Here is a 13,958-nt window from a genome sequence, read left to right on the forward strand (position 1 = left end):
GTGATGCCCTTTCATTTTCGTCGGAAAAGCTGCCCTTGCACCACCCCTGGTTCGTTCGGACCTCCCCGCGGGGACACTGCGTCGTCTCGATCTGACCCTGTGTGTGCGATCGACCGTCACATTGGTCATGGATTACTCGGAGAAGTATACGGAGTAGTATCTGCACGAACGGTCCTCCATTCCTTATACTACCTACTTACCCTACTTATCCTACAGTCAGATATTATCCGGATATTGTCTTGCAGCCTCCCGACCGACAGATCGGAAACCACCCCCCGGCCGCAGCGTATTTAACCGGAGTCCCGTGGCCGCTACTCGGCCCCGTCCGGGGGGTGTGATTGGTTCCGCCTGCGAGCACCCGAGGCACAAGCGAACCGACCCCGCAAAATGCCCCGTCGTGCCGGTTGAATGGCTGCGTCGACGGGGGAAAATCGGAGATCCCCGGAGGATGGCCGAGTGGAAGGTCTGGAAATTCTCCATTTGGTAAATCCACGCGCAGAGCGCTGTCACCTGATGATTCCTTAATATGAAGACATACAACGAACCCTAATCCCTACAAAGTACCAGTAATACTCTCCTCCTACTATGATAATGATAATGATAATCATAATATAATATAATATAATATATAATATATAATATCACGCTCCCGTGTCCTCTGTCCAACCCACTACACACCGCCATTAACTAGGTACAACTTCGGCACGGTACCGTCTTCCCAGCTGTCCGTCCACGACAAGGCCCATCCGTCCCGAGAAGGGTATCTCCCATATCCCCCCATTTACGGAGTACACTACGGAGCGCTCCATAGTAATCGTGCGCTCCGTAATTAAATGAGCCACGCGAGCCCCACGCTCTTGGCCCCCCGTATCATCCAATCATCCTCTCCTTCATTTGCGCTGCCGCCACCCCCATCGGCCCTATTGCACCCACCACCTGTCACAGTCTCGTCCGTTCCTACCGTCGATACTCCGTCTTCTCGGACCATCTCCTACCGACCTACTCACAGCCTGGCTCAACTCAATTCCGCATCTAGCAAACCTAGAGCGGTCTCGTCGTTTGTGTGTTCCTTTTGGTCTAGTCTGGTCTGGTCTGTGCCCCCGACTAGATTGCAGGGATCGCGGTCGAGCCGAGAGCCTCGCTGACTTCCGAGGCTAGTCGGGATGTGCCTGTGCCTGTGCCTGGCGTTGCATCTGATCCGACTGTCCGACGGCTTTCTTCGCTTAGGTCCGGGATTGTAGGTCGTGGGGATGATGCACGTGATAGATGGTATTTGGACACGGTCTGGTACTGGATTGACTAGCATCGCTTTTACGCCTGTCCCATCTGTTAGACTGAAGTTGACAGGGTGATGAGGTCCATTATGGACTGTGGATATATAGTTCCACTGCATGTCTGTCAACTAGACTGAGAATACTCCATGATACCCTAGATATATATCTGTCCAACTCTCTTATAGAACCACTACAAAAAATGGCATTATAGATCCAAATCCCTTATTTATATCAACCAAACCATAATCTCAACCAGGGTAACCCCAATAGAATAAACTATGTCAACTACCCCAACGCCACACCACACTCCAAGTTCTGACTACCCCAGACCCGTCCGAGTCCAGAATATTTACCCGATCAACTGGCGGGATGCGCCGGGAATACCGATCTTGGACCCTCGGCGAAACGGACTGCCTTGCCTCCGAACGGAGGGATCCGTTGCCTCCGGGCGTTCTCAAACTGACCGGGATAGGTCTCGTATAATATAGAAAGCAATTGCCCACGTATTCAGGCCACAAGGAGATTACAACGTATAGAGTATAGATCGCACGCCTAAGCGCCATTGGTCTTATCCTTGGTCGGGTAGAACCTGCTCCAGTCAGACATGTGAAGGCAGCGGACGTAGGCAGATACATACCAAGCAGCGACGGCGATGATAACGTACATCATCATTAAGAGGACGCCCTCGAGCCAGTGAGATTTGCCGTCGGCAATGAGGTAGTTCACCTAGCACCATGAGTAGGTTTCAACACAACCCGGAGGCAGGGACATACCAATAGAACAGAAACGAAGAGCAGGATCACTTGGAACCCGTCGAAATACAATGTCTGTCACGGTTAGGAGTGTAAGCAGACCACACTTGTGGCACTCACCATATCATCGTTACCTAGTCTCGGTCAGCATCCAGTCTAGAGCAGCAGCACAGCGCAACTTACCCAAAATCCACCCCAGAATCACAATGAACGGCAGCACCAGCAGCGCAATCTGCATGCTCGATCCCACCGCCACCCCGATCGACAGATCCATCTTGTCCTTGCAGGCCACCGTCACGGCGGTCGCATGCTCCGCCGCGTTTCCCACAATAGGCAGCAGAATCAGCCCGACGAACGTCTCCGACACACCGCCTGTTTGCGTGATCGCATCGATCGAATCCACCTACTGAGGTCAGTTCTGCGCGGTATCGAATTGCAGGATACGTCAACTACACACCATGAACTCGGCGCACAAAGCCACCAGCGCCGTCGAGATGCCGAGTGTCAGCACCGCAACCCAGATATGCAGCTGCGGCTCCTCGGGCTCGTCGGCCGGGTCGTTGAGCTCCATCTGCTGCGCGTTGTGGCCCGCCAGCGTGGCGCTCATCTTGCCGATCTGCGCGATGCCGCGGCTGGCGTCACCTTCGGTGATGCGCTGGCGGCGCTTTTCGACTTTCGGACTGGGTGCGTTGTAGATCACCGTGTGCGACTTGAGTTGGAAAAAGAGGTAGCACCCGTAGACGACGAGGAGGATCACGCTGGTGCCTGTGCATGGGGTCAGTGGTGGACAGGAAGAGGGCTTATTTAAAACCTACCACGTGAAAGAGGCGCAATGCCCGTGTCACCGGCTATGCAATGTCAGCCATTTCTCAGTGAATATGCCCCGCTGAAAAACTCGGACACTCACCCTCGGACCAGTTGTGGAATGCAGTGGGAATGATCAGGGCTCCCACGGCGAGGGCCAGCAGACTCGCGGCCGTCTGCGCGACGACGACGTTGAAATGCTGCTCCAGCCGGTTGACGCCGCCGAAGAAGAAACACATGCCCATCACCAGGAGGAGGTTGGAGAGAATACTGCCGATCAGCGATTCCTGGACGATGGCGACCTTGCCGTCGACCAGCGCGATGATGGAGACGATCAATTCGACCGCATTTCTACTATGGTTGGTTTGTGAAGGCGCGTGGATGGACTATGGGAACTTACCCGAAACTGGCGTTGAGCAGACCACCGATGGTTTCGCCAGTGCTAGAAGGATTAGCCAGGTCCGTGTGGCCGGTACGGGGAGAGGACGTAACCGCATGGCAATTTTCTTCCGTCGCATAGCTCAACATGCCAGCCAGCGGACTAGTGGTGTTAGAGATGATGTGACGCTACACCCTGGGATACCATACATGACGGCGATAAAGTTCACCACGAAAACGGCGACGCGGCTGACATCGACGTAGCTCCACGGCAACTGCTACGGTTAGCGAGGCTCCTCCGACCCTCCGCGACACTTACTTCCAACCGGCGCTGCCAGAATCAGGATGTTCATCCAGGAGTTGAAGACGGTCGCCTTGATCTGGTTCGCCACGGTGAACTTAGGCTTCTCCATCAGATCCTTATCCTCGCCGCCACCGTTCATGGTATAGTCATCCATGGACTGGTCGTCAGCCTTGCCGTTAAGCGTCTTCCTCTTCCGGGGGAGGCCCGCCTCGTTGTCGGACGCATCCTGCGCCGAGACGTTGATGGGGTCGGTGCTGTGCAGGGACGGCACGGGGCCTGCGCGGTCGCTGCTCTCCAGCTGCGAGGCCCGGTCGGTGCCCGCCGACTCGGGCGGGAAGGAGAGCGAATGCTCGGGGCCGGCCAGGCCCTCGGTCATGTCGCGGCGACGACGACGCTCCTCGGAGGAGCGGACGTCGCCCGCGGTGCGCACGGGGGCCAGGCGACTCTCGAGCTGGATGGAACTGGAGCGGCGCGGACGGGCGCGAAACTTTTTGAAGGGGTTGTGCGACGAGGGCTCGCCCTCCTCGTCGTACCAGGCCAGATTCCCGGCGTGACGGCGGTAGATGTCTGATGCGACGCGAACCGGGTGAGCTACGCACGCTGGACCGGGGTAGAGCGACTTACGCATGATGACGAAGAATGGAGGGGATGATCTTTCGAACCCGACTGCAGCAGTAACTAGACGAATGTATTGCTACTCGTACTATTGAAGTAAGGTAAGAATTCTGTCGGGATGGCGAGGGAAGATATGGCGCGCGGATGCCAACGCACAGGGAGTCCGTGTTAGACGAGGAACACGATTACGAGCGGCCCAACCTGGTGAGCAGCGAGTAGGACAGGCGTATGTTCGGCCTAGGGTGAGGCCTTCGCTGGGGCTTTTGGATGGGAGCTGAAGATGTGATGTGGCTAAGGCAATGGCGATGGAGACTGCTCAGCCTCACTCCGACAGGACAAGAGATCTTGATGACGACAAGCTTTAGGCCGATAACGATCGCGGTGAGCCCAGGGGCAATAAGAAGGAGCGAAAGCGATCTTGAGGCCCGCTGAGGGAATAAAGACGTAAGAAGGGAAAGAAATGAAAGAAACGAGAGACCAATGAAGGGACGCAACAGAACAAGGAATGGATGAAATGATGGTGGTGTGCAGAAGACAAGGTGGACAACTCACCCGCACAGCACCAAGGGGGAGTTCCAAGAAAACGGCCGAAAAAAGCCAAAAAAAGGAGGCGGGAATAGACTTTGGCGCGAAAGGAGCGAAATGAGCGACATGGGCGACCCAAGAGTCTGTTGAGTGCATGGTTGCTGTTGTGATTGCAGGATTGGCGCCAGAAAGGGAATGGATGCAACACAGCCACGATAATAGCGCCAGCAGATCGGTCGGTGGTGTGGTATGTTCAACTGGTCGCCACGAAGGATCATCTTGTGGCGGTCTGGATGGTTATTCTTGGTCCATTCTGATTCTTTTGATTATTATTATTGACTGTGCAGATTACGGAATTGTGCATCATAGCTGCGTGGGCTGTGGCTTTGAGTGTTTCTGCAGGTGACGCCAAGATACTGTACTCTACTTGTTCTCGGTATGGATAGGATCGTCTCCTCTTGGCGAAGCTTTTTGTGCTTGTTGATCTGGTGTTGATCTTGGCGGTGTCAGCGCAATGATGGACGTTTCATCTTGAGATCCGCGGATTCTTGTCGGTCGTAATAATAATAATAAAATAATAATGACTGGCTGGTTATGCCATCTGGAGCACAGAGACTTCTGACTGGTGGATAATGTACTCCGTACTAGAGTAGTATTTCAGCAGGCTGATTCCATCTCATGCAAAAAGCAGGGAGTCCAAAGAGTGCAGAGTAGTACAGAGTACATCAGTGTGTACAGGAGTAGTGTGCTGAGGAGGATCCTGTCGGTAGATAATAATCCCATTCTAAAGGAGACCTACCGAATCTAATGTCTCGGAGTGGGTGGTTTCAGAGGACCCATGGTGGACCTTCATTTAATACGGTCAGTGTGGGAGGAACATTATCTAGGGAGTATGTAGAATAACTAGTCAGTGTAAGAGTCATTGCATGGATTTTTAATCAATCAGGATGACCATGAGTGTAACTGTACTAATCAATTCTAATTAATTCATTAATTAATGAGCATACCGTAGGCTGTACTCCGTATTCTCCATTGAAGTCAGAGGCCCGGTAATAATAAAACACACTGTGACGGATAAATTACCAGTGGAAACAGGGTCCTCCAGTCAGGGTCCAGTATGAGACCCTGTCTTGCATTCTGAGCACTCCTGATACCCTTCCAGTACAATACCTTCTAGTACCTGGTAGTTCCTGGCAGTGGAGGTACCCCTATACAGAGTAGAGATCCCTAGACTCCTGGTCTATTTCCCAAGATGACTTCAATATCTCTACTAGAGTCCTGAATCAGAGGAATGTAGAGCTACCTACCTAGGATACTCAGACTCTACTATTCCTACTACCTACCTACTCCGTCCCTGTAGTAGATACCTACCGATCCACAGCTTGCGTCAACCGCATAAGAATAGAAACAGAAATCATAACAATCCTGGGTAGCAGGTACCTGGCGACACACAGTCCTGTCCACTCGACTGCAAGTACTCCGTACCTTGGACCCTCTTACCCACCACCGCCCCCACTCCCACTAATCCCCCTTTCCATCTCTCTTCCTCTTCTTCTTCTTCTGCCTCTTTCTCCCTCTCCTTCTCCCTTCTCTCTTCCTTTTCCCTCTCCTCCATCTTATCTTCATCCTTCTTTCCCTCGTTTATCCTATTGTCCCATCCACGGCCCAGTGTGTCTGCCGTCAGTCACTCGTTGTCTCCTCTTCAATCGCTTCGTCAACTACTTCTACTGCTATCTACTCCATCTTCGACTTGGCGGATCGACTGGATCACCGCTTGTCATTCTTGGTCGTTCTTGGTCGCTTCTTGTCTGTAGATCCTCCATCTCCATCCTGTCTCGGCGTCATTCTTCATCATCATGAAGTTCTCGACCGCTCTCGCCGGCGCCTCCCTCGTGGGTTCGGCCCTGGCTACCCTGCCCGCCCATTGAGTCCAAGGGTACTTCCCGCCGGGTTCCGTCCCGTCGCGTCCATCATCCGAATCCATCTCGGGCAAGGGCGAAAAAATCTTCTACTCCAACAACGGCACTGAATTGTAAGTCCTTCCCTCGTATTCCTCCTTCGACGCCCTCACTGACTCGCCCAGCTCCATCCGTGGTGTCGCCTACCAACGTATGTTCTCATCGTCATCCACCATCCCACAACAACTAACCCCCCAGCAGAGGAATACTCCACCAACGGTACCTCCGAGTCCAACAGCGACTATGTCGACCCCTTGGCCGACAACTCCAAATGTGAGCGCGACATTCCCTACCTCAAGGAGCTCCGCACCAACGTCATTCGGACCTACGCTGTCGACCCCACCGCCAACCACGACCGTTGCATGAAGCTCCTGGATGAGGCCGGCATCTACCTGATCACTGATCTGTCCGCCCCCTCCGACTCCATCAACCGTGCGGACCCTCAGTGGAACACCGACCTCTACGAGCGCTACACCAGCGTCATCGATGCCTTTGCCAACTACACCAACGTCATCGGTTTCTTCGCCGGTAACGAGGTCGCCAACGACAACAACAACACCAACTCCATCGCCTACGTCAAGGCCGCCGTGCGTGACATGAAGGCCTACATCAAGGCCAAGAACTACCGCACCTCTCTGGCCATTGGCTACGCCACCGATGATGACGCCAACATCCGTGACGACCTCAAGGACTACCTCGTCTGCGGCGACACCGACTCCCGCATCGACATGTTTGGCTACAACATCTACGAGTGGTGCGGTGACTCCTCCTTCAAGACCTCCGGCTACCAGCCCGTACCGAGGAGTTCAAGGACTTCCCCGTCCCTGCCTTCTTCTCCGAGTACGGATGCAACGACCCCCAGCCGCGCAAGTTCACCGACGTCCCCGTGCTCTTTGGTCCCCAGATGAACGACGTCTGGGCCGGTGGTATCGTCTACATGTACTTCCAGGAGGCCAACAACTACGGTCTGGTCAACGTCGATGGCGACACCGTCAAGACCCGCGCCGACTTCTCCTACCTGTCGTCCCAGATGCAGAAGGTGACCGCCACCGGAGTGAACAGCGCCAGCTACACGGCCACCGCCGCCGTCACCCCCAGCTGCCCCGCCGTCAACACGGACTGGGAGGCCTCGGACGACCTCCCGCCCTCGCCCAACCCGGATCTCTGCACCTGCATGGTCAAGTCCCTCTCCTGCGTGGTGAAGGACTCGGTCAAGGAGAAGGACTATGGTGACCTGTTTGACTACATCTGCGCCAAGGGCGACTGCGCCGGCATCGCCTCCAACTCCACCAAGGGCGACTACGGTGCCTACAGCGTCTGCTCCTCCAAGGACCAGCTGTCCTTCGTCATGGACCGCTACTACCAGGCCCAGAACAAGGCCTCGGATGCTTGTGACTTCAACGGCTCCGGCCAGACCCAGAAGTCCTCCAGCCCCGACAGCTGCACCTCTCTGCTGAAGCAGGCGGGCTCTGCCGGCACCGGCACCGTGACCGCCTCGCCCACCGCTGGTGGCACCGGCAGCATGGCCAGCTCCACCTCGGAGGGGGCTGCGGGCGTTGCGGCCAGCCCCATGGCCGTCAAGGTCGGCAGCTGGCAGATGGGTGCCTACCTGATGACTGCTCTGGTTGCGGGTGTGGGCATGATCCTGTTGTAAGCGACTTGATTCTGCCATGCCAGGCCATGTCAAGTACCGGTGACTAGTACATGTACATGGTCGGGAGTGGAACTGTATTCTTGATGTGAATTTTTGGCTTTGTCGCGTAAATAATTAGCAAGTATGACCTTCTTTCATCTTCATTCTTTCATTCTTCGTGCCTTGTGGATTGCGTGGCAGTCTCTGTTAGCTAGTGAATAGATGTATTAGTTCATGCAGTAATTGCAATGTAGTATCTATGATCTCTACCTAATGACGGAGTATGTCTAATGTCGGTCAGTCTCACCGAGTCGGCCATCTCCCCCGAGCCGGTTGCGGAGAGTTCGGCCACACAAACGGCATGCCGAGCGCCCGGAAATGTCTCCGTGAGAGGACGACTATTTATATCAGAGACTGCACGATGCACGATCTGCGGGGTTATACACTATCCTCCCTCATGGCCGGCCATGGGACCAACATCGGAATTTGCCGTGCGCTCATCCGCCTCGTCCCTGGACGAAGAAGGGGGGGACGTCCCCGGATCGACTCTCGAACCACAAAAGTCCAACCCCCAGGGAAAAGGATACGACCTACCCACCTGGCGCAAATGCATCATCCTGTTTGTCGTCAGCTGGATGACGCTGGCGGTCACCTTCTCCAGCACGTCTCTGCTGCCCGCAACGCCGGAGATCGCCGCCGAGTTCAACACCACCGCCGAAACCCTCAACATCACCAATGCCGGCGTGCTGCTGGCCATGGGCTTCTCATCGCTGATCTGGGGGCCACTGAATAACCTCATCGGCCGCCGCCATGCGTACAACCTGGCCATCCTGGTCCTGTGCGCCTGCTCCGCCGGCACCGCCGCCTCCATCAACCTGCACATGTTCACGGCCATGCGCGTGCTGAGCGGACTGACCGGCACGTCATTCATGGTCTCGGGGCAGACTATCCTCGCGGATATTTTCGAGCCAGTACGCTCCTCTCGTCCTTCTCCCAGTCTCGAGCAAGCGAGCAGCTACTGACGCTCGCAGGTCGTGCGCGGCACAGCCGTCGGCTTCTTCATGACAGGCACCGTCTGCGGCCCCGCCATCGGCCCCTGCATCGGCGGCATCATCGTCACCTTTTCCAGCTGGCGCATCATCTACTGGCTGCAGCTGGGCATGACGGGGCTGGGCCTGGCGCTGTCCGTGCTGTTTGTGCCGAGCATCCAGCCCGAAACGAAGAGCAGCGCGCCGCGGTCCGCGACCGAACGCCTCGCCCTGTTCAATCCCATGCGCATCCTGCGCCAATACGTCTACCCCAATGTCTTTCTCTGCGTACGCCCCTCTCCTCCCAGCCTCCAGCCGCAAGACCACAGCTAACAGCATATATGTTATGCGCGGGGTAGGACCTCACCTGCGGCCTCCTCTCCACCTTCATGTACGCCCTGCTCACCTCCGCCCGCGCCATCTTCAACCCGCGCTTCCATCTCACCTCCGCCCTCGTCAGCGGCCTGTTCTACCTCGCCCCCGGCGCCGGCTTCCTCCTCGGCAGCATCGTCGGCGGCCGCCTGTCCGACCGCACCGTGCGCCGCTACATCGCCCGCCGCGGCGGCGTGCGTCTGCCCCAGGACCGCCTGAACAGCGGCCTGCTCACCATGCTGCTTGTCATGCCCGCCGCGGCGCTGGTGTACGGCTGGACGCTGCAGGAGGAGCGCGGCGGCATGCCGGTGCCCATTGTGGCGGCGTTTGTGGGCGGGTTTGCCCTGATGGGGTCGTTTAATAGTTTGAATACTTATGCTGCTGGTTTGTGTTCTGTCTTTGTGTGTGGGTGTGGGTGTGTATGTGTGCTGACTGCTGTGGGGGTTGGTAGAGGCGCTGCCGCATAAGAGAGGTGAGGTTATTGCCGGCAAGTATATCATTCAGTATATCTTTTCCGCAGGGAGTAGTGCGCTTGTTTTGCCGGTGATTAAGCGTATTGGGGTCGGATGGACGTTTACTATTTGTATGTGCCACTCTTGTTATTTGTTTGTTGGGAGCAGCTAACAGGTGGGTAGGTGTGTTCTTCTCGCTGCTGGGAGGGGCGTTGATTGCCGTGATTACGCGCTGGGGTGTTGACATGCAGCGCTGGGCGGAGCGGAAGTTGAATATCGCTGCTAAGCCTGGGTTTTAGCTGCCCGACGGAAGATGGTAGGTACTGGAACGGAATTGGACCGTAGGCTAAGGATTAGACTAGTTATGGCTACTAGAGTTATAGGTATATAGAGACTCCCTAAATAGACTTAATCTTCATGCATCGTGCTCATCTCTATATTGCTGCATATAATGGCGTATACTCTCTCCCAACTATCCCAATACTTCATCCGCATCAACCTTCCCCCGAACCCGCACAGCCTTCAACGCAGGCTCCACCCTCCTGCACCACCATCTGGCGGCACTTGCTTCCAGGTGGAGAGTGTATTGGATTACGGGGTTGCTCCATCACCAGCCCCGCTGTTGATGAACTTCTGCGCCCTTTCATTGTCGAGATCCCGACAGAGGTGGTAGTAATCCAGGTAGAACTCGCGCGCAGCGCTGTGGTCCGGCATGTGCTTCCGTAGCAGAGCCTTCCACTGCCAGTCGTCGTCGCCGTGACCCACGGATGTCAAGGCGTACTCCCACCAGACGGGAAAGTAGCCCGACGCCTCCCAGTCGATGATGCCCGTGAGCGAGCCGTTCTCCACCATGATGTTGACGTTGGTGAGGTCGCCGTGGCTGAAGGTGTACGGCGCAGCGGGGGGCATGCGCTGGCGGAGACGCTTGCGCACAGAGTCAGACAGCGAACCGTTCAGCCCGCGCTCCATGTCGGCCCAGAGTTCGTCGTCGGATCCTAGCGGGCCGTGGTAGCGCTGATCATTGAACAAAAAGGCGGAGTACAACGGACGGCCGTCGAGCGCTTGCATCTTGTCGGACTGGAGCGGGCGCAGTTGTAGGAGGTAGTCGGCTGTCTGCCGTGCGATTCTGTCCCTTTCATCGTGGGAGAGCTTCGGCCATGCTTCGCTGAGAGGCTCGCCGGGGATGCGCTTCGTTATGATGAGAGCGTGTCCGTCTTCTTCCCATGACTCGACCACCGTAGGGACTGGGATGGACGTGTGTTCTCGTACAAACTCGATATTGGGGACTTCGGGGGTCGCGAGACTGGGGCCTCGGTCTTTGAGGACGAGCTTCGACCCCAAAGACCACACCCCTCGGTCGCCTGCTTCGTAGAACACCTTCACGCGGCTTTTGTAGCTGCAGTGGTTTTGGCGTTCGGGAGTCCAGCTGCATGCTGAACACGGGGTTGAGCTCATAACGACACAGTTATGGCTGAGTAGTGTATCCCAGAATGTACCGCTGATAGAGTGTGGTCGAGGCGATGTCGGTGTAGAGATGCCCAACACGTGATGACTGGTTACACAGAGTTCACCGACAGCGATAGCACTTGGACAACTTCAGAGCGTGCAAGATCCAACGCACACATGCCGTCAACACCTACAGTCCATGACACGTATATAAACTCTCGTCATTCACGAATGTGTCCACCGGATGCAACAAGCCCAGATCGAAATCTGACTGCGCCAGGAAATCCTGCATCGTCGGCTCCAGGAACGTCATCGCTGTCGTGAATCCTAGCCCTGTTGTTCCAGCCGGCATACCCGATTGACTATACCCCGTAGGATGCAGATGCAAGGGTTCTGCGTCCGGCGCGGACATCATCGATCCGTTCACCAGGGGCCCCGTTGAGGCGGCATGCGAACTACCCGTGTCACTTGCAGTAGCCGATGCAGTCGCCATCATTGGAGGTGGGCATGTGGCAGCTACGGCTGCGTTAGACCCCATAGCGGTCGTAGTCGCACTTCGCTCCCGTCGTCCGTCTTGCGGCTTGTCACCCCTGTACCGGTCGAGACAGTACTTCACTTGCTCCAGATTGTGGTAGAACTCTGCCGCGGCCAGGTTGCCGTTCTCGCTCACGGCGCGGAGAACTTCAAGTCCGGTTTCGAACGCGCTGAGGTCTGAGGCACTGCCGATAGGGAGAAAACTCGACATGGCGAGCACCAGCGCCGACGAGAAGAGATAGTGCGCGTGGAAATAGCCGAACACCGGGAGGGAGCCGTGGATCCATTTTGTCAGGATAAGACTGTGGGAATGTCGCGCGGCGTGGATGCAGGCTTCACCCAGCGTCAGGACAGGCTGCGAGATGGTGTGTTGGGAGGAAGTCTCGTTGAGTTTGATGAGAAGATGGAGGAGAGTCGGCCGCGTCGCGAGGATCACGCACTGGTTGAAGGCGAGGTGCAACGAGGAAATGTGTTTGTGGTTCATCTCGGGCTCGTCCTCGTTCAGTCGGAGGTGTTCTGGCAGGGTCTCGACCCAGCTCTTCAGCGCCTTCAAGAGCTTCTGTACCCGCTGCAGAAAAGTATCGTTGTACTTGCGTCTGCTGTATAGCTTTGCGATGGTCTCTCCGACAATGCGGGCTAGCTTGATATTCGCCGTCATGTGGTCAGTGTCGGAGAATTGCTCGTCGTGCAGCTGTAGCGGATCGATGCTTGACGGCATGTCCAGGTGGATGTCATCGTCGAGAATCTGCGACGCCTGTCCCATCTTTGACCCCCACATGCGGTCGAATATATAGATCGTCCACCAGATGCGGACGCGGTGTTGCCGCTCCACAGGATCGATGAGCTGCGACTCCGGAATGTTATGGTTGAGCCCTATCGAGAGACCTAGCCGCATGGCTGTACCGATCAGCACGAGGGCGGAATTGCGTCGGTTCAGATAGTAGGAGAATAATGACTGTCGCTGTGTTAGGGTCTGGCATACTATCGGGAGACGCGATACGCACCAGCAACAAGAGACTTTCGAGATGCGTAATGCTTGTCCGTTCCGGAAGCATCTGCACCATGCTCAAAGCCCGTGCGAAGTAAGGCGTGCCTGGTACCCGCGAGCCAGATGCTGGTTCCGCACGCTTGGAATACGCCTCGCCAAAGGCGAACAGTGCGAAGAACTTGCATTTGTTGATGGTGCAGTCAAAGTCGCCCGTGCGGTATATCTCTTCGAGCTTATCCAGCGTAGATTTGCGTAGGAACAGGTGGTAAATTACCCCGACCTGTCGCACTGCGATATTCACCAGCAGCCGGGCTTGCTGCAGACTGGGCCATTGGACATTGGTTGTATTAGCGGCTGCAAGATTCTCTTCTGTCACATACTGTGTCCGGGGAATATGAGGCAGGGCGTTGTTGCCTGTGAGAAACCGCCGAAACCGGGTGGCAAAGGCTGTGCAGGCTGCTTCGCCGATGAATATAGGCGGCGCGGAGGGATCATATCGGTGAAACCAGGCACGGTCGCCAATGAGTGGGTTCTGCACGCTCGTGTTGCTCTCATCGGGCACCTCTGCTGGTCGAGATGTGTCTGTTTCGGGGTTTGGCTCTGTTTCGGCGGGGTTGGCCGAGGGGGCCGATTGCTCTTTCAGCCGTCGGTTTTCCGAGAGAAGGAGGTTTAGATAGCTTGGCACGTCATTAGTATTGATTATCGGGCCCTTGTGAAAATGTCTGCTGTATGATGGTTGAGTCAGAGGCATGATGGCCATACCTTTCGCTGACTTTGATCTGGCGATCCCGAGGGGCATATTCACATTCATCTGCACAACCGACAAGCCGGCATTTGGTGCAAGGGAGGTCCCCGGAGCATTTTATTTTGTGTGCATGGCATCTTTGACAGCTGT

At 55.9% G+C, this 13,958-nt stretch overlaps 3 protein-coding genes across 3 annotated transcripts; 1 reads left to right on the forward strand and 2 right to left on the reverse strand.

The window, feature by feature from the left end:
• Positions 1–1,826: 1,826 nt before the first annotated feature.
• On the reverse strand, positions 1,827–4,140 carry ATEG_06725 (uncharacterized protein; the record flags this gene model as incomplete). The annotated part of the gene is made up of 11 exons (XM_001215903.1): positions 1,827–1,863; positions 1,912–2,000; positions 2,129–2,160; positions 2,210–2,429; positions 2,484–2,791; positions 2,842–2,874; positions 2,934–3,100; positions 3,231–3,371; positions 3,419–3,483; positions 3,535–4,079; positions 4,137–4,140. 11 exons carry the CDS (start codon positions 4,138–4,140, stop codon positions 1,827–1,829), a joined length of 1,641 nt encoding a protein of 546 aa, XP_001215903.1.
• Positions 4,141–6,508: 2,368 nt separating this feature from the next.
• ATEG_06726 (pH-responsive protein 2 precursor) lies at positions 6,509–9,604 on the forward strand (the record flags this gene model as incomplete). The annotated part of the gene is made up of 8 exons (XM_001215904.1): positions 6,509–6,548; positions 6,588–6,684; positions 6,736–6,761; positions 6,812–7,369; positions 7,402–8,260; positions 8,498–8,524; positions 8,545–9,214; positions 9,275–9,604. 8 exons carry the CDS (start codon positions 6,509–6,511, stop codon positions 9,602–9,604), a joined length of 2,607 nt encoding a protein of 868 aa, XP_001215904.1.
• Positions 9,605–10,686: 1,082 nt separating this feature from the next.
• On the reverse strand, positions 10,687–13,814 carry ATEG_06727 (transcription factor domain-containing protein; the record flags this gene model as incomplete). The annotated part of the gene is made up of 3 exons (XM_001215905.1): positions 10,687–11,647; positions 11,736–12,972; positions 13,058–13,814. 3 exons carry the CDS (start codon positions 13,812–13,814, stop codon positions 10,687–10,689), a joined length of 2,955 nt encoding a protein of 984 aa, XP_001215905.1.
• Positions 13,815–13,958: the final 144 nt, after the last annotated feature.

This window comes from Aspergillus terreus, genomic scaffold (genome assembly GCF_000149615.1).
Source record: "Aspergillus terreus NIH2624 scaffold_9 genomic scaffold, whole genome shotgun sequence".
Lineage (NCBI taxonomy): Eukaryota > Fungi > Ascomycota > Eurotiomycetes > Eurotiales > Aspergillaceae > Aspergillus > Aspergillus terreus.